At 51.4% G+C, this 23,367-nt stretch overlaps 1 protein-coding gene across 2 annotated transcripts; it reads left to right on the top strand.

Annotated features, from left to right (window-relative positions):
* The first annotated feature begins 5,774 nt into the window (after positions 1–5,774).
* On the top strand, positions 5,775–21,465 carry Hjurp (Holliday junction recognition protein). 2 transcript variants are annotated; one of them, XM_021727057.3, is made up of 8 exons: positions 5,789–5,981; positions 6,098–6,164; positions 8,626–8,681; positions 11,058–11,157; positions 13,157–13,221; positions 13,990–14,082; positions 15,207–15,285; positions 17,003–21,465. In XM_021727057.3, exons 1-8 carry the CDS (start codon positions 5,886–5,888, stop codon positions 18,505–18,507), a joined length of 2,061 nt encoding a protein of 686 aa, XP_021582732.2. In that variant the 5' UTR covers positions 5,789–5,885; the 3' UTR covers positions 18,508–21,465. The 2 variants fall into 2 exon arrangements, with proteins under 2 accessions (XP_040123979.1, XP_021582732.2); XM_040268045.2 differs by lacking the exon at positions 15,207–15,285 and having other exon boundaries at positions 5,775–5,981; positions 17,003–17,201.
* Positions 21,466–23,367: the final 1,902 nt, after the last annotated feature.

Here is a 23,367-nt window from a genome sequence, read left to right as displayed (position 1 = left end):
TTAAAACCGTTTCCACCATAAAAAAAAAAACAACAAATATAATAGCATTGAAATCATATCAATTCTGTTCGCTGGCAGTAATCTAACTAAAAATCAATAGTTCTCTGGCAAACTAGAAATCAATAACAGAAAGACAACAGAACATCTTTAAACAGATAGAAATTAAAGAATACACTTTCAAGTAATCCATGATCAAAGAGGAAGCCTCAAAGTAAATTTTTTAAAATATACATAATCGAGTGGAAAGAAATAACATATCCAAAATATTTGGGATGCTCCTGGAATAGTAATTTAAGGGAAATTCACAGCATTAAAATGCTAAAAATCAGTAATCTAAATTCCTACCTTAAGGACTTAGAAAAATAAGAGTCAATACAAGTAAAATGTTACCTTTGGGGAAACTATTCAAAATGTTAAGGAAATAGCTCTGCATTATTTCTCACAGTTACATATAAATCAATAATTATTTCAATAAAAATTCAATTAAAAACAGTTAAATGCGGTTCTAAACACTGAAGTAGAAAAATGAAACTTTAAATATAATGTGGAATTGTGTTTCAGTCTTGTTAGCAATTAAGGAAATGCAAATTAAAACCACAAGGAGATACTATTTTGCACTTATAAGCAAAAATCCAATGCTAAGTGTTGGCAGGAGTGTGGGCTGATAAAAATTCACATACACACCTGTTTGCTAATCTTCATACATTATGCTGGCCAAAAGTTTTTATATATGTATTGCATATTTCATTTAAAAATTAGACATAAAATAATTTAATTCTTGACAAATGCTTCTAATATCTGTTATTAAGCCAAATGCCAGGACTGTAAGCTTTAATTATTTAATATTCAATGTCTGCTGGTATTACACTACAGTTATTAGAATTAGGAAATTTTTTTTTTTAGTTGTAGGAGAACACAATATCTTTACTTCATTTTTATATGGTGCTGAGGATCAAACCCAGGGCCTCACGTGTGCTAGGCAAGCACTCTACCACTGAGCCACAACCCCAGCCCAAGAAAAAATATCTTTATTGGAGGAAAAGAAAGGTGGAGGGAATTTCATGAAAATCGAAGGGAGATCTCTAGAGGAAAGGGACTGGGGGGTGGGAGGAGGGGCCAGAAAAGGGAAATACTAGAGAATGCTATTGGCCAAATTATATTGTTCTATTGTGTGCGTGTATGAATATGTAACAACAAATACAACCATTAAGTATAACTGTAATGTACCAATAAACATTTGGAAAAACATTAAAAATAAAATATGTTTATTGGAAAAAAAGAGAGATAGAGAATGTGTAAGTAAATAATGTCAGAAACTAAGTGGGAGCCATCACCACACATACAGTGAAGATCGGAATGTTAGAGAATTCTGTACATTCATTTAAACCAATACATTTGAAAACTTGACAAAATGAATGATTATTTAGAATATATATGTATGTATATATAAGCTGGCTCCTCATTCCTGGCTGTGGTAACTGACAGCCCCAAGGGCAGAAATTATAACTAACCCACATATGCTGCCCCCCCCCCCGCCCCCGCTTTCTTTTTAAGTACTAGGGATTAAGCCCACAAATGCTCTAGTACTGAGCTACATCCCCAACCCTTTTTATTTTTTGAATAAATTGCTCAGGCTAGGTTTGAACTTTCAATCCACTTGCTTCAGCCTCCTGAGTATCTGGGATTATGCACCCTGTGGCAGATATATATTAAATTTTAGGCCAGGCATGGTGGCACATGCCTCTAATCCCAGTGGTTTAGGTGGCTGAGGCAGGAGGATTGCAAGTTCAAAGCCAGCCTCAACAACTTAGTGAAGCCCTAAGAAACTTAATGAGATCCTGTCTAAAAGTTAAATATGAAAAGGGCTGGGGATGTGGCTCAGTGTTCCTTGCCCCTGGGTTTAATCCCTAGTACCAAAAGTAATAAAATAAAATATTATTATTATTATTATTAATTTATTAGGGAGTCAGAGCCTCTCAGGTGTAGCCCACAGATTGCCATGTTAGAGATGTAGACACATTCTGCTCTTCCTAATAGGTCCCAAGAGGCGCATCTGCCAGCTATGGCTTCGGCAGTGTGGAAGAGGAGCTATCCACTCTGTGCAAGGATGAGCCACAGCTCAGTACTGAATAAAAGGACAGAGCTGGAAGTTGATTGACTGTGGTGACAGAGAGCAGCGCCGGTCAGAGGGCTGCCCAGGGAGGGTACCCTCTGACTGTATGTAGAGTTTTGAGGAAGTGTGGAATGCAGGGATGGTTTCAAAAAGTAAAAAGAAATATGTAAACATATTAGAATTACATTCTATTCAAGCCAATTTATCTGAAATATGATCAGTTTCACATAAACAATGTTGAAAATTATTAATAAGATGCTTTACCTTCATTTTAATGTACTATATCTTCAAAACCTAGCACTTCAAAAACTTCCCAATTAGAGCATCCAAGAAAAAAGTGCAAGACTTGGGATCACAGTGAGTCTTCCCATAGGAAGAAGACTCTCTTGCAGGAATCTGAGATTTCCACATAAACAAATCCACACAAAGAGCCCCAGCATGCACTTTGTTTATGCAGCCAAATAAACAAAGGTATTTTCCAAATGTTTTATCTCCAAACCAAAAGGTCTAATGATCTAATATTTTAAACAAAGACTTCTGCTGTTAAGAGCCACAGCCAAGGGGCCCCAGCAAACTTCCAGCTGATTGGCTCACTGTGGCCCCAGCAAACTTCCAGCTGCCAGCTGATTGGCTCCTCTGCGGTGATGCTCATTGGACTGTTTCCCCGCCCTTTCAGACCAAGGAGCTGCTCACTGGGGGACTCTTTTGGCTCTGCCCACACGACCCAGCCAATCGGCCTCAAGAGCAGGAGGGGGGGAGGCGTTGAGAGGCTCCCCAGAAGCCTGTGGTGGCAATTGGGCTCTGAAGGAATTCCTGAAGAGCTCATGTGGTTCCTTGTGTGTGTTCTAAAAATAAAGTTTGTTTGTGCTTGACAAGTGGCTGGTGAATTGTGCCCAGCCAGACTGTGGCATTCTGCAGTCACAAATCATAAGGTAACAAAATGAATTCACCAATGAGAGCTCAGAGAACTCAGATCATTGTTGAAATGATGATCTGGTCACAGAGAGGAAGTTAGAGAGTAAGTACCCCATTGATGCACACCTCCGGCAACAGCCTCTGCAGACACTCTGGGTTGCCCTAGAAGAAGTCCTCTCACTATCTGGCTCAAAAGGCAAAGCTGGAGGGGGCTCTACCTGCAATGCGCTGCTCCCTGCTGACCTAGAGTGTTTGGAGCCACACCTGTCCCAATTGGATAAGTGGCTTCTGAATTTGTAGCACCAAGGTAAAAGCACACGATTGGTGCCATGGTTTGAATGTGTCCCCCAGAAGAATGTCTTAGAAACTTCACAATGAAACAGAGCTGGGAGGTGACCAGGCCATTATCGAGCAAGTGGGCTCCTTCTCAAAGGACAGATCTGCCCCCTTGCTCTCTCTTGCCCATCTGTCCTCCACATAGGATGATGTAGCAAGAAGGCCCTTATCAGTGCCAGACCCTTGGTCCTGGACATCTCAGTCTCCATAACTGCTATAAATAAATCTCTGTTCACTGCAAATTACTCAGTCTTGGTCATGTTACAGCAGCACAAAATGTACTAAAATAATTGATTGTTTCATTACATGAGTGATCCACTTATACTTGCACAGTACATGCCTATTCTAGAAAATGCAACTAATGAAAACTAATATTAAAAATGACCCATCAGACATCATCTAGAGATAATTCTAAAATAAATATACATATACACATATCTATCCATCCATATATACATATATGTGCACATACGTATAATATACACATGCATACACATATGTACATGTGTATATATTTATATATACACCACAAGCGTACGTACACATGTTTGCACATGTGTACACATGTATAAATATATACACGTGGGTATGGTATATGTATAAATATATACATATATATATACATATATATACATATGTATATAAACATTTAAAACATATAATGTATATTTCTAAAATGCAGGCATGTAAAGCATATATTCATAACCTTCTTTATAAAAATATCATATACATTTTAGATGTCAATAATTATAGTACTTCACAATTGTCGTGAGTGGACTGCAGATATTACCCACCATCACTTACTCAAGTGACCTTCTACTGGACATTACCAATTGTTTTGCTAACAGTCCTCTGGCTAAATCCTTGCAAAATCATGAACTACTTTGACAGATTTTAAAAAGTAGACTCAGTAAATCAAAGAATAAACACATTTGTGTGAGCTTTGACTGACATCTTGTGGCAATCCAAGTGTTACCAGCTATTTCCCAGTCTCTGTTAGCATCAGCTGGGGTCTTGTTTCTGTAGGCTGCGGTTCTCACTGTTACATAGCAATTTCTGTGTCAACCCTGGGACCAGCCAAAAGCTGTGCTTTTCCCAAAAAAAGACAAAGGGGTGATATTTCTACACCTTACCAACATAAAATTATTTATGTGGCAACTCTATGCAGAATAAATCTCCTTCCATTTTATTTGAAGCAAAATTCAGGAACGTTTTATGAGAGCAGCCATAATAACTCCAATGAGAACGATTTTCTAGGCATAGTTATTGTAAATGGCTGTTCGAAGTGTGGAAAGCCTAGTTTGGCTAGCAGAGAACAGGGTGCAAGTGCAGACAGAAAAGACCCTGAAGCCAGGGCCACACCCTCTTGCCCTGAACTCTGCTGCCCATAGGAACCCTGAGACCCTACAGTGCCACACCCAGGAACTCCTGCTCCTGGGGAAAGAAGCTGACTTGTGATACTTCCCCTCTACGTAGGAGTGGGAGGTGATGGGGAAGGAGTTTGCTTAGCAGGCCTGGGTTCTGAAGGCACATGTTTAGGCTGCCAAGCGTGGGTAGGGAGTTTAGGGATGGCATCAAATGAGAAGCATCACTAGGTTTCCTCTTTCCTTTGCTGGACCACCACTCAAGGGATGGGGAAATCCAGTCAGAGGGACCTGAAAGACTAGCAGGCCAGAATTGGACAAGGACTTTGGGTGCCCATGAAGGGTTGGCAAGAACTTCAATTAGACTTGAGCTTGAGACTTGAGAAGTCTTTCTCCTGAAGCTGCCCAGGATCCCCTGGACAGAGGCAGATCCTTGGATTGTCAGTGAAACCAGTCAGAAAAGCCTTGGAGGGTGGTTTCCCAGGGATGAGGAACAAGCCTTGGGAAAGGCCAGTTCTGAAAAGTGGCACTATCACACCAGTCAGGCACAGAAGAGAAAGTTCTCCAAAACTTAAAGGAGACCTTGTCCAAGGCCTCAAGTCTCTAAATGTGTGGCATTAGATGTCCAAAAACTAATTTATGTGTGGAGACAAAGAACATGCCCTAAGGAGGAGGAGGTGCCTCATCCGCTCCAGGAAACTGGGAAAGCTGAACCTTATACAGGTTTGGTGGCCACTTGCGGTAGGTCGGGTTCCCCAGGGCGCAACCAAGCTGAGTTAGTGCAGGAAGCTTATAGAGGAGTGTCCTGCAGACGCGCTCCCGAGGGAGTGAGGGAAAGGAACAGAGCAGGTCGGGCTACCTCGGAGCGCACGGGCGACAGCAGCACCCAACGACCGGGGCCGCCACTACTCTGCCTGGCCGCAGCTCACCCCACCCTCTTTCTTTCCGCTCCACGCAACGCCCGGGGCGGGGCCTGAAGCTCGGACGCGGATTGGCGGAGAGAAAGTGGTGCAAACACTTTCGAATGAACCAATCAACGCAGTCCGTCCGCCCCAGCCAATAGGAGCCCGAGAGGCGGTGGGGACCGAGCGGCCGGTGGGAGCCGCGCGCGGGGCGGTCTGGCATCGCGCGGCTGGTGGCGGCGAGCGACGTGCGTCATGGAGGGCCGGGGCCTGGAGGAAGACGCGCTGCTGCAGAAGCTCAGGGACAGCCGCCGCCGCTTCCAGAGGCGCATGCGGGAGCTGATAGAGAAGGTGGTCCCCGCCGCTGGGTGGTGGAGGGGCGCGCGGGCGGGCGGGCTGGCACCTCCTCTCCCGGGTCCGGACCGTGCGGCCGGGGGACCTGACTCGAAGCCCCTTCCTCCCCGCAGTATGACCAGCCCTTCGAGGACGACCCACTGGTGCAGATGGCCACGCTGACCTACCAGACGCCCCAGGGTAGGGAACGTCCTGAGTGTTTGCGGTGGAGTGTACGAATGAACAGTGCAGACTGCGATTTGAAATGCTGTCCCCGCCCTCGATTTGAAATGCTGTCCCCGCCCACGTAGGAAGTGACCCGGTTCACCATTGGGCCCGCAACATTACTCGTTCCTTTGAACGTGTATGTTATATACTGCCAACAGGATTGCTTATCTAACTAAGCAGAATTCCTGAAGGCACAGAGATTCCTCCTGTGCCCCTGCCTTCCTGGGTTGGCAATTCAGCTTAGCCATTCAAACTCAGGCTCTTCATCTATAAGAGAGGAAGGATAATGACAGTCACCTACCCATCATGGATGTGGTAGCAGTTTTGCAGAACCCTTATGAGACTCTTGGAGCACGCTGGGCACTAGTGACACTCATTAGCTGTTGTTGTCAGTGTTTAACTTGGGTAGTCACATCCTCCTCAAGGTTCTGACCACGGTGCTGGAACATGCACGTGTTGTAAAATGCCTTAAGTGGATTCTCTTTGACAAGTGACTGGAGAGCTTCTGAGGTAGATGGAGGCTGTTGCTCCCATGTGACCTTATTACCAAGTCATTTTTACCTACTAAAGAAAGCAAATCTCAGATCACATTCTGCCCAGCACTAGACAGACAAGCACAAAAGGTTCTTAAAACTGCTACTTAAATCAAGAGAAATCCTCGTTCTCTGCCTTTTTAGCTGAACCAGTCACACATTTAGTGAAAAATTTACCCAGGCAAAAACTAAAATATTCCAGCAGCAAATTTCTTTTACTTTCTGGTCTGACAGGACATGACCTAAGGGTCTGTTCGTTGGCATCACTGTCTTCATATGGCGAGGACAGGGAGCATCTGCAGTGTTTTGAACAATATTAAGTACCACTGATTTTGCCAGTGAGAACTTTGGGTGTCAGTTTGGGGAGAACAGTGGATAAAGCACCCCAACACCTTGGGAACAGGCACACTTGACCATGTAGACGCCACCTAAAGAGCTGGCTAATGCACAGGCTCCTGGCACTACCAGCCAAGGTACTGGGTGCCAGTTCAGTAGATCTGTGTGTTACAAGCTCATGGCTCCTTCTCCTGGCCCGGGGCCCTTGTCTTGGTGCTTCTCATAAGATAATTAGTAGCATGGCCTTTTCTAAAATGCATGGTAATGTGAATTGCCAGCTTAAGGCAGCACCACAAAGGGGAGAGTAAAACTAACTCTGGCACCTATTGTGACGAAGACAGCAGGGGGTAGTGTATTGATCACTTACCCCATACCCTGCTCTCCTAAGCCTCTCATACTGATTCTCCACCCTGCAAGGTAGGCACCACTGTTGGAATCATCACAATTAAATGTGGATACAGTACTGAAAGGTTAAGTAACTTGTACCGCGTCACTTCACCAAAGTGTGAAACTTGATAACTCTGAGCCCATGTGTGCAAGCATCACTTTGCTCTGGAAAGGCCCTGTGGCCTAGTGGTCAAGAGTGCAGGATCAGTGCTGCCCAGAGTTCACATTCTGGCTCCATGGGCAGGTGGCCTGGATTAGTATTTGAACTTTGCTTTGCCCACATCTATCTGTACGATGACTGTGGTAAGTCCCTGTTCCACAGATGCAAGGAGAACTGTACAAGTTATGTGTGGGTGGGTAGTTGTGAATTGTAAATATGGCATTCTTGAAAAGGATTTAGAATAAACCTGAAGCATTGTGAGCATTATGTAAGTTTTTGCTGCTGTTATTAACAACTATCTCAAGTTTCTACCATTCCTTATTAATTTGAATTTCCCCCAGCAAGTTTAGGGAGACCTTGAGTATATGGCCCAGGTTCTCCAAGTTGGTAGGTGGCAGGACAGAACTCATTGTTGGCCCTTTGCATGGGCTTGCTTTGTAGGTACAAGCACTTACTCTGAGTTATGTAGAAATGCTCTCAAAAAATGCTTACGCTACCAGGCATGGTGGCACATACCTATAATCCCAGCAACTCGGGAGGCTGAAGCATAATGATGGCAAGTTTGAGACCAGCTTCAGCAACTTGGCAAAACCCTGTCTCAAAATAAAAATAGAAAGGGCTGGGAATATGGCTCTGTGGTTAAGTGTCCCTGGGTTCAACCCCTAGTACCAAAAAAAAAAAGGAAAAGAAAAGTGCTTACTCTAAATACAGTATATTTATTGCCCTTAGTACATGTATATTTTAAGGATAAGGACACTACCTGGCATATGTATGTTCCTGCTTTCATTCAACTTTACAGTTTAGTGTAATTTAGTGAACTGCTGCCCATTAGGTAGGAGAGGTTTCCATTACGACAGAGCTGTCTGTTCAACTTAAAGGCTAGCAACAGACTATTGGGATCCTGGCTCACTTTTAATATCATATCCTTTTTGTGTCTGACACTGGCTTTCTATGAAAACATGTTGAGCAGAAATTCAGTGTTGAGGATTAAACAGTTATTTTTGTTTCTTCTCTAAAGGATTGAAAATTTGGGGAGGAAAACTAATAGCAGAAGGAAGCGAAGGACTAATCCAGGTAGGTAATGTCAGCGGTGGCCCTGCATTTCCTTGCCTCACTGCTCCGTTCTGCTTTTGAGGATTTACTGAGAAGCATTTCTTCGTTGCTTGTCGGGCAAAGAGCAGCCACGTGATGTCTAGCTCTTTTTTATGCCTTGCATTTCCCGTCAGAAGTTGCAGGCTCCGGTGCAGAGGCTGGGCCAGCTCAATGCCCTCTCACAGGCCGTGCCATCCTAGCCCGGAGCTCACTTGCTGGGTGCTCGTGGAACAGACCCAATCCAGTCCCTTCTAGGGGAGGGAGAGATGAGAGGAAGGGGAGCGGGCAGGCTCCATGCCCGCCACCTTCCCCGCAGCCCTGGGGCTCTGTGATCTCTCCTGTGCCCGGAGAGTTTGCTTTCGTCCTGTGAGACCCTGGGAGCCTTTTGCCCCAGTAACTTTTGCAAGGTTGTCTGGTGTTCCATTAACTGTGCTTCTTAGACACCTCACGTTCCTCCTCAAGGTCACAGGTCAGGGAACCCATGTACCCAAGAATGAACACATCCTCCTCCTCCTCTGAGGATACACAGCGTTGATAGCAGTTCTTAAATCAAACCACCTTTTTGATTAATTTTAGTCATAGAAATGATGAAAATACACAGAACTGCTGAAAATTAGTCTGACCTCTGTGCTGCAGTGGTCACTGATGCCATTTTAGTTTAATGTAAATTGTCTGCAGCACACATGTTTGTAAATACACATTGTTTTTACTCTCACTTTCCTGGTTAATAGACATGAGGACCCCTGTCTTCATTGTCCGTCCTGCAGTTCAGCTAGCATTTGTAACTGTCTCCTGTTGACGGGCCCTAGCCCCCTCTTGGCTCTTGACTCTCTATCAGTCAGGGTTGGTATGCTTTCTCTGAAAGACCGATGTGAATATGTGAGGCCTTGCTGGCTATATGTCTGCGTAAACTTCTCAGCCCTTTTATAGGGGAGGCAGCTTGGATGATATGAATGAGCCCCCATTAATAAAATGAGCTCTATTAATAAAATCCCTGCTGTGTAATTCCCAGAGGAATATCCTGGTCCTAATTTCCCCAGTATGATGTCCCCTCACCCCTTTTTTAGTCAATGCCCACATATAGGAGGTCAAAGGATCTATTCTCTTTAAATTATACATACAGAGGCAACTACTTAATCAGACCAGTGCTGGATGGTCCTGGTAGCAAATTGCTTATCTGAATATTTAGGCTTTTGCTTAAAATACAGGAGGACCCCTGCCTGGGACCCAAAGAATTGCTGAGCTTAGAGAAGTGGGCATAGCTGTGATTATAGCGTGGACCCCACAGCTCACTAGATGTTGGTGACTGTGCCCAAATCCACTTTAAACTTCTCCCCCAAAACCAAATGCTCATGCTGCTCCCCGGTCCCTGGAGACTGTGCATCTCCCTGAGCCAGTTTAAACACAACCTAAGGCTTAGGTTCTCTCTGTAGATGCCAGCGCTGCCAAGCAGGGATTGGTAAGGGCTGGCTGCTTCCCAAACTAGTTTTACTGCCCTTTAGACCCAGGCAGCCACAAAACCTAGCTCTGAAAACTACACCGAATCCCACCTGTGTGACGATGTCATTGGGAGGCAAAGGCAGTGGTCTCCAGGAAGTGCGTTCAGTTGCAGTGCAGTGCTCACAAGATCCTCACGTCCCCTGGACCCACAGAGGTGCCTGAGGACCATTCCTACAGGGACAGTGCTCCCCATGGGAATTCCTGAAATATTTTAGCCATATTAATTATTAATTAATGTCGAATGCTCACGTTTCACTGGTGAGAACTGGCTGATGTCATTGGTATAGAACAGGCTCCAGGGGCAGAAACGCCTCCCCAGGAGTGTGACCAGCTGATCACCTGTGGCCTGAACTCCTGGTCAGGAGCTAAGTTTAGACCAGCTCCAGGCACAGGGGATTTGTAGGATGCACACAGGACCTCAACGCTACACCACGTTGTAAAGGTCCTAAAGCCACTTCTGGGCATTTACTGAGAACATGGGCCCCCACCGTTTCTGGATTCTCCCCATTGACCAGGTGACAATTTTGTTCTGTTTCACTTCGGCTTTTTGTTTGCTGCAGTCCCTGTGGAACCCTGTGTGGGCTGGGACCAGGTCGTCCCAGGACAGAGCTGACCTCCCCCTCAAGGGGACTTACAGCAGCCCTGGGGCTAGCTGAGGGAGAAGGCGGGCTGCTTTCCAGCAGGGGTCCTCCCCTGCCTTTGGGAGTCTCTGGGCCCTTGATGAAGCAAAGGTGTAAGAAGCCTGAGGCGCTCCTGCTCCCTGTGTTCAAGGACAGATGCAGGTTTGTCCCTTCACGGTGACTTTCAGATGTGCCATTGCTCAAGTAAGCTTTTCTCTGCTGACTTTTGTACCACTAGTACCCCCCTGGAAAGCCAGAGGACAGGATGGAAGACCCTGGGTATGCCGCAGCCCGAGGTGACGAGCCTGTGCCTTTGTGCCCCCTGGTCCTGAGAGCCGGTGAGTGCCTCCCCTTGGGGGGGGGTGTGGTTTCCTAAGGGGTATTTTAAAAACTAAGGTCATCTTGAAGTGCCCTGTCATGTCCTTCTGAAGTCCCTGGAGGGTAGGCCCTGTCCTTATATATCCATGGTGCCCAGCACAGAAAACACTCAGATATTTCTTATATAAATGAACACCCCCCCCCGCCCCACCCCAGTCTAAGATATATTACATCAGGATTTGACAAGACCTAAGATCAAGATGGCCGTGAACATTTGCTCTGTCAACCGTCAGTCTTCCCCAGGCCATCTCACTGCCTCACCCAGTTCTGCCTCGCTCTTTTCTCCTACCTTCAACCTGCCCTTGGGCTACATGTCCCATCCACATCTATGGGTGGTCAGATTTCGCCTTCCACATGTGGAACATGCCTGTGACTCTCCACTGCCCTGTCCCTGCCTGGCCACCTCCCTCCCTCAGTCCCTTTACAACCCACCTTACCCTCCCTGGTCCCCCACCTGAGCATGCCTCACCTGGTGCCCTCTGGCTTAGGCTCCATCTGTGCAGCCTCCCTCTGGGAGGGCTTCTAGGCCACCCTGTTGCTGGGCCCACCTTGTACCTGTTCCCCCTGTAGCATGTGAAGATTCGGAAAGTTCTGGCCTTGGCCTCTGCACACTGCTCTTCAGTTCCCTCCTGCGTGTCCTCTGGCCTGCTGCTGGTTACCTGCTGGCCCTTCAGGGTGCCCTTTCTCAGGGTTGGTCTGAAGCCCCTGTTGCACTTATCAGGCCTGGCTTTGCCCCCAGCCCAGACCCCTTCCGGTGCTTCTTGCTGCTGGGGACCTCTCTCCATAAACACGTCCTGTCCACACTGGCACTTCCACGGTGCAGCAGACCTGCTCTCCAAGGTCCACCTTCCTCCCCCTCCAGCATGAGCCAGAATCCAGGGTCCTCTTCTCAGCCTCCCCCTCTTTCCTCAAGTCCAAGGCTGTCCTGGGTCTGTCACCTCTGTCCTCTCTCAGGCCCACTGCCTCACCCCCCTGGCCCTTAGCACCAGCTCCTGTCCCCTTCTGGGCTCCCCCCCCCCATATGCAAGGAATTCTGGTCAAGCCACTTCTGTCTGAAGCATGAGGTGGCTTCCCACTGTGCTGTGGGAAGAGGCCAGGATCCAGAGTGAGACCTGAAGTCCTGCCTGACCTGCCTGCACCACATCCTCCCTGCTGACCCCCAGATCAGAACAGACCCCCTGCCCATACCACATCCTCCCTGCTGACCCCCATTGCAGCTCAGCTTTATGCTTGGTCTCCTCCTTACAGCCCCGGAATGTTTCCAGCGCTTGTCTCTCCCTCCAACACTGGTCCTTGCAGAGCTCCATCCCCTCACCCAGCCCTTCCCTGGCACCTTGCCCCCAGTGGACAGTCAGTGATCTGTGCTGAGCCACTAAAGGGGAAACTGGTTTTTCAAAGTCAAATTACAAAACTAATGGAGATTTTGGTCTTGAGTGTCGTTAACTAGTGTCAGATCAAATTCTAATTGAGTTTAAAGTCAGGCCGGGCGTGGTGGTTCACACCTGTAATCCCAGCAGCTTGGGAGGCTGAGGCAGGAGGGTTGTGAGTTCAGAGCCAGCCTCACAAATAATGGAGGCACTAAGCAGCTCAGTGAGACCCTGTCTCTAAATAAATACAAAATAGGGCTGGGGATGTGGCTCAGTGGTCGAATGGTCGAATGCCCTTGAGTTCCTGGTACCCCCCCCACCCCCAAAAATCTTAAAGTCCGTTCTCAGTCCTGCTACCCACATCCCACTGTTCAGTAGCCTGGTGTGGCTTGCTGCTGACTGAACAGCAGGTGGAGACCCTCCATCATCACAGGAGCTCCATGGGACAGTGCTGGGCAAGGGTCACAGCTGTCAGTCAGAGGCCACTGGAGCCTCTGGTGATAGAACACACTCAGAGTGTTATGAAACCATCCTGAGAGGGATGGACAAGCTTTCTCAAAAATTCTGACTGCGATTCCTTTTTCACTTTTAGATCCAGGAGGCAGCGATGCCAGAGCAGCGGTGGACCTGGGCAGTCCTCTGGCCCAGGCCTTGGTGGTAAGGGCTGCCTCGGGATGGGTGGCATTGAGGGGCGGGTTCCCAGTCAGCCCTTGAGCCCGTTTAGTCACAAGATCACACAGTCAGGTGGCTGAAGCTAGCCTGAAGATAAGGCTCCTGTGTGTTCCTGGCCCCGAGTGCCCCAAAGGCACAGAGCTGTCTCCTCTGTGTGGCCTGGTTCTTTCCTTCCTGCCTACCTGGATGGGCAGCTCAGTCTGCCCCGTACCCCTTCTGGCCCCTGGGTCCCCTGTGTCATGCTGCCAGATGTGAGAGCCACTGCGCCTGCTTCCCTCTAAACCTCCTTTGGGGCAGGGGTGGCAGACCCCGGGAACTTCCCAGGACTGTAGCAGGCATGGCCCCGGGACAGACCTTGGTGCAGCCTTCCCTGTGGTCCTTCCCATCTGTCTGCGACCCCAGTTTGGCTGCACCAGGTGTAGAGAGGTCCTGAGCTGGATCCTAGGCCTCTCTTGTCAGCCCGCAGCTGACAAGGTTGCCTTCAGGTGTTTTCTCCTCTAGGAAAGCTGCCATAAACACCTCCCAGCTTTTATGTTCTGCATCTTTTTACTTTATTTTTGGTAGTTAAGCCCAGGGCCCAGCAGTTTTTCAGAGGGGCCTGGCCACTTTGCACTGCTAACAGCAGGAGGTACAGGCTGACTGACTGAGTAGCTTCAGTTAGAGGTCTGCATTAACGAGCTCGTTGGTTTGCTCCAGAATTCATGACAGCAGTGCCCAGCAGCTCTTAGGATACTGACTTCTCTTTGTAATCAGCCTTCAGTGCCTTGGAGCCCTCTGAAAAATGAGTTAAGAAGGAAATATCTGACCCAGGTGGATGCACTGCTTCAAGACGCAGGGTGTTTTGAGGTACTGTCTCCGTGTGTGTGTGTGTGTGTGTGTGTGTGTGTGCGCGCGCGCGCGCGCGCGCATGTGTGTGAAGTAGGTACATTGAGGAGTTTTTCTGTACTGTACACAGAGCTTGTGAAGAGTGTTGTGCATGATGATTTCCAGACCCTTCTGTTCCCATGATACTGTGTCTGTGCTCTGAATTTACACTAGGGAGCCCCTCGGCAGCACCATCAGGGGAACTTGCAGGGTTAGAGGGTGGACTCCATCCCCGCCCCCCCCCTCCCGGTCCTGGGGCAACCCACCAACCTAGTGAAGCCAGGGGTGGGACTCTCCAAGGGCCTCCACCTCACTCCCTGGTGTGACTGGGGTTGGGATCAGCAGCAAGGTGAGCGGCATCCCCTCGTCCTCAACCTATCCTGCCTGGTCTGAGGTCATGTTGGAGTGAGGCAGTACGGAGGCCCTTTGGCGGGATAAGAGGCGGGCAGCCTTCCAGCCCCAAACCAGGATGGTGCAGTCTCCAGGGTGGCCGCTTCTCAGTTTCACTTGGAAGAGCCCAAGCTCAGGTGGAGGTTCACCTACGGGCGCCACCTCTTTAGCTCCCCCTGTTGCATCAGATCCTTCAGAAAGCGGAGGATGCTCCAGTACCACCGGAGTGCGTGGTGCACAGTGGAGAACAGCGCGCCTGCAGAGGCTCAGCTTCACTCGTCACTGTGCTGGTGACAGGGGCCCTGGACTAGTGATACATGCGTAACACCCTGTCCCTCACATGGCCCAGCGGGTGTCGTCCTCCTGGTGCTGTGCTGATTAGAGGCAGGGACTGGAATTGGACCCAGGGTGATTGAGGTCTGCCCACCGTCCCTCTGGTCCCCAGGCATTCTGACTGTCCACAGGAATGGCGAGTGAAGAGAAGCCGGCAGATCCCCGGGCAGGAGTTCCTGGCAGGCGAGGGTGGCTGGCCTGAGGGCAGAGTCCCAGGTCCTCTGGGACACTCCTCCCTCCTGCCCAGAGCCCACAGGCTCACTTGCTTGTGCTGCCTGCTGGATGCAGGGTTACTCCTGACGTGCCTTTGCTCTCTTGTCGGGGACAGCACCTGGGGTCTCAGTACCCGGTGGCTCTCTTGTAATCATCAGCTTTGATTTCAGGGCACAGATAAGAGAGGCACATCAGACACACCCATGACTCCCGTGCCTTCCCTGGCCTCTCCTGCCATGCCTGGCCCCGGTAAGTGTGACATAGAAACATCCCGAGCCACGTGTTTTATTGGAGCCCTAGGGCAGCTCAGCTCAGCACCACTCAGGTGGGACGCGTTGCTCATTGCCAGCACGTTCCGTCAGCAGGAGCTCAGATACCTGCACCTCATGGGAATTAGGTCTTTTCAGGTGACCTCATTCCCTGAGCATGTGTGGCCTGGTGGCTGCTCCGTCCTCTGCACCCTCTTGACTGGGTTGAGCAGTCTGGGATCTGCAGAAGCACGGGAGGGGCACGGTGAGCATCCTTCCGCACTGCACGGCCTGCCTCTGCCCTCCACACACGCATGCGCACACACTGCACACGTGCAGGTCCGTGTGTATCGTCCCTCAGGGCTCCCTGTCTCCGGAGCACAGAGGCTTCTCCATGACCACAGTGAGTAGCACATGACAGAAACATGGTGTGACAAGGGCGGTTCACTGACGAGCCAGTGACGTCTTCCACAGCCTTCCGTGGCCCGCAGTGGAGAGCCCACTGGCCTCGCCCACCGGTCTGGCTGTCGCGTACAGGCCAGAGCGGCTCATCTCTCATGTGTGGCCTTGTCTTAAAAGTCCCGACGTCCCTCCCTCTAGACCTGTCTGTCGCCACCTCGTGGTTGTCCTCACGGTAAGCCTCCTGGCATAAGTGCAAGCGCGTGACGCTGTGTCCTCTGGGACATTCCGTCCTCCTCTCCGTTGCTGGTGACTTCTGATCTGGTCCTTTAGTCAGGGACTTGTCACTGCACTTCTCCTTGGGTCCCCAGCAGGTGAGCCTTTGGGACGGCCCAGGAGCCTTTTCCCTAAGACCTTCACTGGTGGTTTGGGCGTCCAGGGGACACCGCCTGAGGTGCTGGGAACGGTGGACCTCTTCCAGCCCTGCCATTCAGTGACGGCCTCTGGCCTCTGTCTGGTATTCTCTACCGGACAGCTGGCTTCCCGTCCGGTTCCCTTTTTTAATTATTGCTCCTAGAATCAGAGGCACAGCCACCTTTTAAGTCCCCGCTGGAGCCCTTACTTCCCCTGATGCTCACGCAGCCCTGCCTGCACCCTTCCTGGCTCACCAGCCCTCTGTCTCGTCCCATCCCTTTTGAGCTCCATCGCCTTCACCCCAAGGCTGCTTCCCCTCTCTCCTGGTCACCTCCAGCCCCATAACGTGTTCACTCATCCAGTGCCAACCAGCCTCAGGATGGTGGCAGCCGCAGCCAGCTCTCTTGGCCCTTGGACAGTGTCCCCCAAGGGAAGCACGCAGGGTGCTGTGCCCACTTGGATCTTTGTTTCCCATCCCACCACCAGCTTGGTGCACAGCTTCTATTTTTTTCTGTTTCTATTCGTAGGGTTTTCCTCATTTTCATAGGTTTAATTTTATTTTTCAAATAAACCTTTCACACAACGCGAAAGCAAAACTGTAAAGCAGCGAGTACAGGGCCTTACTCGTCCGCATGTCCCCGTGGGTAGACTTGTATTTTCTGGTTTCTAATACACTTTCAAAAAGGCAACCATCTTCGAAACAGCCTGAGGGGAGAGAACCCCTGAGGGTGGGGTGGAGAGCAGAAATGGACTTAGGAGCTAAAAAGAAATCTGAGAAGCTATTTCTAATCGTTTGTAGTTTTTTGTATCATTTTGAAAAGTGGTCATGGTCCGCCCTTGAACTCCCTGCCCTGAGTGTGGGGTGGCTTTGAACCCTGACACCCTTGACTCTTCTTCTTCCCCAGGACCCTGTGGCAGTGTCTCTGCAGAGAGCCCTGGTGACCCTATGGAGCTGACTCCCTCCCCCAGAGAGTTGGATCCGTTGTGTCCTTGCCCAGCCGACCTGGCCACAGCATCTAGAAATGACAGTCTGTCACTGCTGGGGACCAGCAGCTGCGTGAGCAGCCAGTCCTTTGAGGCGGATGACATCTGCGATGTGACGATCAGCGACTTATACGCGGGTATGCTGCACTCCATGAGCCGGCTGCTGAGCACAAAGCCCTCGAGCATCATCTGCACCAAGACCTTCATCGTCCAGAGCCGGAGCTCCAGGAGGAGGCACGTGCGCAGGGGCAGGGTGCTGGTGAGCGAGCGGCACTGTGCCAGGGCTCGGTGCTCCCGGAGGGGCTCCCGGGAGAGGCCTGCACCCTGCTCAGAGCCCCGGCAAGAGACAGGACCCCTAAGAGACTGTAAGAACTTACTGCATGTCGCCCAGCATGAGCCATCTTCAAAACTGGACAGAGCTTTTCTTGCAGGAAACAAAGCCCAGAGCCTTAAATTAGATCCACGTTGGAAGGAACTTCAGGTGACACCCTGGAAGCATTCTTCCTTGACTTGGGACCTCAACACAGTGCATCATCCTGACCAGGAAAATAGACTTAGGATGCTAAAGTGGTTGATTTCTCCTGTAAAAATAGTTTCTGGACCAAAAATGTTGCCCAGCCCAGCAGAGAATCGATACAGGGAGATTGAAATCAAATTTAACAAGCTGCATCAAGAATGTTGCCCAAGTGTTGGGAAAGGAGCTTCCCCAGGTGGCCTTGGGGGCTTAAAAACCCTCAGGCGGAGTTTGCCTTTCAGCAAAGCAAAACGGAAGGGGCTAAGTGAGGCCTTTGAAAACCTGAGCAAAAGATGTGTGGAGGTAGGTAGAGGCCCACCAGAGAGCGACGCCTCTCCATCTCTTCCCAAGAGCCGCGGCCACTCTTGGCAGACATCTGGCCTCCTTCAGGGACACAGTTCTGGAACATTCAGAAAGGCATGGTCACCCCGCCAAGCTATTTCAGTACCTAGGGTAGAACCTCTGGCCTGTGAGAGAAATCGCTACAATGAGATCAAAGAGAACTTTGACCAGCTTCATCAGGAGTATTGCCAGAGGTCGCCTCGGCAGCAGGCGCTGCAGGCAAAGGCGCCTGCCCCCCTTGGAGTGTCTCCAGATAAAGCTGATGTAGGAGTTCAGAGCCAAACCCCAGAGCTCTTCGGAAAGTCAAATCGAGACTCTGTCTTCCAGAAGCTGTCACCGTCACCGCAGTGGCACATGCGAAGTCCACAGGGCTCACCTGCAGCTGAGACTCATCCATCTGCTCACTCTGCTCATGGTTCCAGGAGGGACCCTCAGTCCCCTGCAAAAAGACACAGGCTGTCAGACCCCCAGGCGCGTGGACACCGGGCCAGTTTCCAGGATTCCTCAGAGGTGGATGAAGCCGACCCCAGACCAGGGGAGCAGGCTGGCCCCCCACAGGCCAGCTGGTAAGGAGGAGCATTTCCGCCTGTGGGGTGCCTTTCCTGCCAGCAGGTACTTTTCCTCTGCGGTGCAGAGGAGCGAAGCCACGGCACGCCAGGTGCCACGGAGCATCCCGACCTGGCCGCTCCTCCTGACCGGTCCCTGCAGGACTGTGAGTGGGTTTCCAGGTGCTGTCTCCCAGACCGTCTGCTTCCTCTGAAGTCAGCATTGATAGCAAGGATGTGTGTGGGGGGGAGGCTTCAAGATGGAGCTGCAAGTGTTTGGAAGGAAGGGGGTCCTTGTCTTCACTGGAATGCCCTCACTACTGCTGTCTGTCCAGTCTGTCCATCTGTCCGTGTCGACACTCAGAAAACAATTGTTGGAAGGTGAAACTGATCTGGGAATGGTGACCTCTGTCCCCCTCCTAACTCCTCGGAGGGCTAGCAGCATGCAGGTTCCCACGCCTGTCCTCCTGGCTCCCAGCTCTGGGCCCCTCAGCCACAGCTTGCCCCTGCTGTACCCTTTTCTTTCCCCGTCATGGAACAGGGAGCAGGTGGGGTGGACGGGCCAGCAGGACGAAGTGCCAGGTCTTCAGTGGGATCCATGTGTCCTCAGTTGGGCTCCAGGTGGCATGGCTCACCTGAGTGACTGCGGTCACTTGTCCTCACTGGCCGAGAGATGTGGGCTGAGTTGGGCTCTGGGTTTGATGGTAGCTTGGGCAGGCAAGGTGAGGCCGTGTCTGCAGCCTCCTGTTCTTGTTTGTCCCCTGCTGAGGTCAGACCCCCTTGGGGGTCAGTTGACGGGCCCTGCCTACCACAGTTACCTCCTTTTCTGTTTTTCCCACCGCTGCCTGTCCGCGGAGGACCCTTTCCAGCAGCTCACTCCTGCCTCCTGTGTCTGGCTGGTTCTAGAAACCACCACAGCCCCCATGTGCTCTCTCCCCGTTCCCGTCCTCCCAGGGTCACCCAGCCAGGCTCTGCCATGAGAGGGTCCTCCCTCTCCTTCCCAGGGCGCTCCTCACTGCCACCCCTCCCACTCCCCACTTGTTTCTTGAACCTCTCCGTCTGGGCCGCCCCGCTGTCTCCCCGGGCAGGCACGCCCGGCTGAGGAGGAAGCCGACTGCACAGGCGGCCCACAGGCCCGGCACAGCGCGGGATCTTTCTGGCCAGTTGCGTTTTGTCTTGCTGATGTGAAGTCCTAGGTATGAGCAGCCAGGGCCGAGCACACGCCGGCCTGCCCTCTTCCCAGGGAAGACCTACCTGGTGAAAGCACCTGTCCCCGGGGGGAGCCTCTGGTGGGACCAGGAGGGCTGGGGGAGGTGCAGGAGCCAGGCCCCTGGGAGGCCAGAACCAGAGAGCAGCCGCCCAGGGCCCTGTGTCCTCCATCTGCCTGTCCCAGCAGTGCCTGGCCACCAGCACAGTTGTTCCTGGGTCTTGGTCTGTTTGCTCACCTCCCCCATCCAGGGCCCATGTGGCTTTCGCAGGCCAGGCCACACCGGGGGACCTTCAGCTACAGTTCAGTGAGGCCTTAGAGCTCACTGGACATTCCAGGGGTGGCCTTGAAGAGATGCTCCTGTGTTGGGTCACTTAGGAAACCTTGGCAGAAAGGGAGCATTTCACCAAAGAGATCCTCGGCCCAGAGCCGTCCCTGAGGTCTCTCCTGGCCTCCTGCACATCACAGGTCCCTGATCGGCTATCCCTCTGGTCTAAACCTGAATGACTGCTTTTCAAGTAGTCCCCTCGCCAACCCATGCCTTTGACCCTGGCCCCAGGACTCTCCTGAGCCTTTGGCTGGCCTCCCCCTGTGGCCCCAGAATACAGTCTGACTCTCCTGCCCCACCTTGGCCTCAGCTCCTCCCTCTCCCTGGGAAGTCTTGTCTGGCCAAGTAGAGGGAACCTCAGCCCCACAGAATGGTGCGCAGTCCCCAGCAGGAGCAGGTGCCCCACCTTGGCTTGGGACTCTTGCCCTCAGTGCCCAGTGCAGCCCTCACAGCTCCCTGCAGGTGATGGCAGGTGAGTGTGGGGACACCACTGGCCCACAGTGTGCGCATGTTTCCCCGTCCCTGCTCGAGGTGCCCAGATCTCCACAAGTGCGGCTGCAGGGGCCCGGTCGCTGGCCAGCAATGAGGGCCTGCCTGTTGGCCTGCAGCTGTCTCGTGCCCTGCCTCAGTGCCCACAGGACCCTTTGACCAGGCAGGCTGTCTCCTTGTGAGGAGTGTGGCCTCAAGACTCCCCGGGGCCTTGCTGGTGAGGTACACTGCCTGCTGGGTTGTTCTGTAAGTAGACCTGCCTGGGGGTTACGCACCGGGGCGTTGTCTGTAGTGGATGTATTTCCTCACGTGCAGTGGGGCTCATTGTAAGGTTCACCTTGATTTTTTCCTAGGGGAAAGAACATCTTTCAGGATAGAGGGGAATAGTGGTTTTGTTAGAGATATTTAGAGCTGAGGCTAGCCTGGAGCATGGTTCCTCTCCCTCGTGCTCTGCTTTGTAGGGCTGGGGTGGAACCCAGAGCCACACACGTGCCAGGCAAGTGCTCAACCACTGAGCTGCGACCCTGCCCTTAAAGACCCGTCTCAGTCACTATGCCAGTTAGCCCTGGTGAGCCTCTTCTGTTTTCTTTTTTTAATGTAGACACAAATCTGTTTTGTTAGACCATCATTTGTTTATTTAAACCCTGGATACAGCGATCCTTGATCTTTCGAGTACCAACTAAAACACAATTGGCCCATAAAAAGCAGTTCTTGGCATCCTGCTGGTTTTAGGTGGAGGTGTCCCGTGTTAACCCCACCCCTGCACCCCACAGTACCTGGTGCCTTGTTTCTTTGAGATGATTTATACTAGGGTATCACAGGGACATTTTATTGAAATATTTCAAATATTCAAAATCGAGTGGTGAAACCCATGTGCAGCCACCTGGAGTTACGGCTGTTGATGTGTGTTACTGCTGATGTGTGTTAAGGAAGTGTTCTCAATAAAAGATGGAAGACGAGGTTAAGTCACCTTTCCTTCCTGTCCCCGCTCACTGATCAAGGCAGGCGTGATTTCCACGCCTGCCTTCAGCTGGGACCACATGCACGCTGCGCTTGTCACTTGGGCTGGGCAGCTTAGACACAGGTGTATTTTGCCACCTGGAGATGAAGTCCAGGGCAGGGTGCCAGCACGTCCAGGTTCTGGTGAGGACGTCCTGGCCCATTGTGGGGGCAGGAAGAGAGGTCTCTGCTGTCTCTTATGAGGACTTACCATTCTGCCCCCCGCCCCATGACTTACCCAAGCCTCATCACCTCCCCAAGTCCCATGTCACACACCCTCACCGTCTGGGTTGGAGGGACAGGTTGGTCCACAGCACTGAACCAGTGCAGGTGGCCGACACCTGGCCCCTCACGGGAGGCTCCCCTTTCCCTCAGAGCAGGCTGGCAGCAGTGCTGGGGCAGGCCCGGCCAGGGCAGGCTGGCCTCCACAGGCCCAGACCTTTCCCTCAGGTCTGCTGCTCCTGGGGACACAGCGCACCCCTCCATCAGGAAGACTCGCCCGGACTGCCCAGGCCTCACTTGCCCTCGGCCCCTCAGCACAGCAGCCATGCTGAGCTCTGCAGGCCGGGCCAGGCTGGCCGCCAGGTGACAGTGTTCTGTCCCGGGGAGGAGGGTGGAGTAGAAGGGGTTGGCATCAGCCAACACAGGACCCACAAGCAGATGTGGCCTCTGCTTTCAGCCTTCACTCACATAATTGACCATTGTGTCTTCTGCAGCGTTTTTCACCAAGAGATAGTTTCCATTTGACAAGAGCTGATGTGCTATGGCTTAAAATGTGTCCCCCAAAGGATCCGGGGTTGGAATTGTCCCCAGGGTGGTGGTAATGGAAGTGATATGGGGTCAAGCAGGAGGTACTTGGGTAGTTGGGGTTCTGCCCTCCAAGGATTAAGGAATTTCTTATGGGACCCTGGTTTCCCTGAGTCTGACCCCACCTGACCTCCCCTTTTCAAGATGTCATTCCTCCCACACTATCCACCATGAGATCTTCACCAGAGCCCAGCTAATGCTGGTGCCCGGCCCTTGAATCTCCAAAACAGTCAAACTTTTTTTTTAGCCTGCCTCAGTTATTTCGTGATAGTAACACAAAACTGACTGAGCATCGGCCTCCTGCAGGAGGACTCGGCCTGTGGTCCTTGTGCACAACTGCAAACCTGTCTGCACACACCTAAAGGCACACTCAGGAATGGCTATGCCTTGGTCTCCTCAGATTGCCTTCCCAAGGGGCTTTCCAGTTTGTGACCTGTCCAGTGATAGGAGAGGCCCATTCCCCATGTCACTGCTGCCCACAGATACCAACAGCCTCTGAGGTTAGTGGTGACAGTGAGTCATGGCACCACACAGTCGGCTTGGCTTTGTCTTGATGGCCTGGGATCCCGACCTTTCCACCACCCCTCTCAGGGCACTGCTGTGTTGCCTCGGTTTGATTCAGGAATATTCTAGATCCAACTGCACGAACCAGCCCAGTTTGACGTGACACGGAAGTCACTTCTCCCACCCCTTTTCCTGTATTGTGCAGAAGTTACCCTTGACCCTGGCCCGAGAGCTCAGCCCTTGACTTTCTCTTGTCTGCGATTCGTGAGCAGCTTCCTCACTTGGTGGAAGGAAAGCAGCTCTGCTCACAGAGCAGCTGGAGACCACTGTCCTAGAGAGGCCCATAGGGAAGGGCTGGCCCTCTGGGCTCTCGGCTGACCTGTGGTGCGCCCCGCAGTGCTCAACGCGGGGTGTGGAAGTCCTGTTTGCCTGCCCTGGGGACAAGTCTGTGGACCACCCAAGCGCAGGAGGGTCTCTCCTTACTCTCCTCCCTTCTCCCCGCTCCGCTCCGTGTTTCTCAGACGCGGGGCTGATTTCTCCTTTTCAGCCCT

Source organism: Ictidomys tridecemlineatus, chromosome 7 (genome assembly GCF_052094955.1).
Source record: "Ictidomys tridecemlineatus isolate mIctTri1 chromosome 7, mIctTri1.hap1, whole genome shotgun sequence".
NCBI classification, from domain to species: Eukaryota; Metazoa; Chordata; class Mammalia; order Rodentia; family Sciuridae; genus Ictidomys; species Ictidomys tridecemlineatus.
Note: the sequence above shows the minus strand (reverse complement) of the source record. Positions and strands in the feature narration are given on the sequence as shown.

Bases quoted from the DNA above. Each gene is read 5' to 3' on its own strand.
- Hjurp (XM_021727057.3), top strand. From the start codon at position 5,886: ATGGAGGGCCGGGGCCTGGAGGAAGACGCGCTGCTGCAGAAGCTCAGG. The intron at 14,083-15,206 runs GTACTGTCTCCG...CTTTGATTTCAG, and splicing joins AAGACGCAGGGTGTTTTGAG to GGCACAGATAAGAGAGGCAC. The intron at 15,286-17,002 runs GTAAGTGTGACA...CTTCTTCCCCAG, and splicing joins TCCTGCCATGCCTGGCCCCG to GACCCTGTGGCAGTGTCTCT.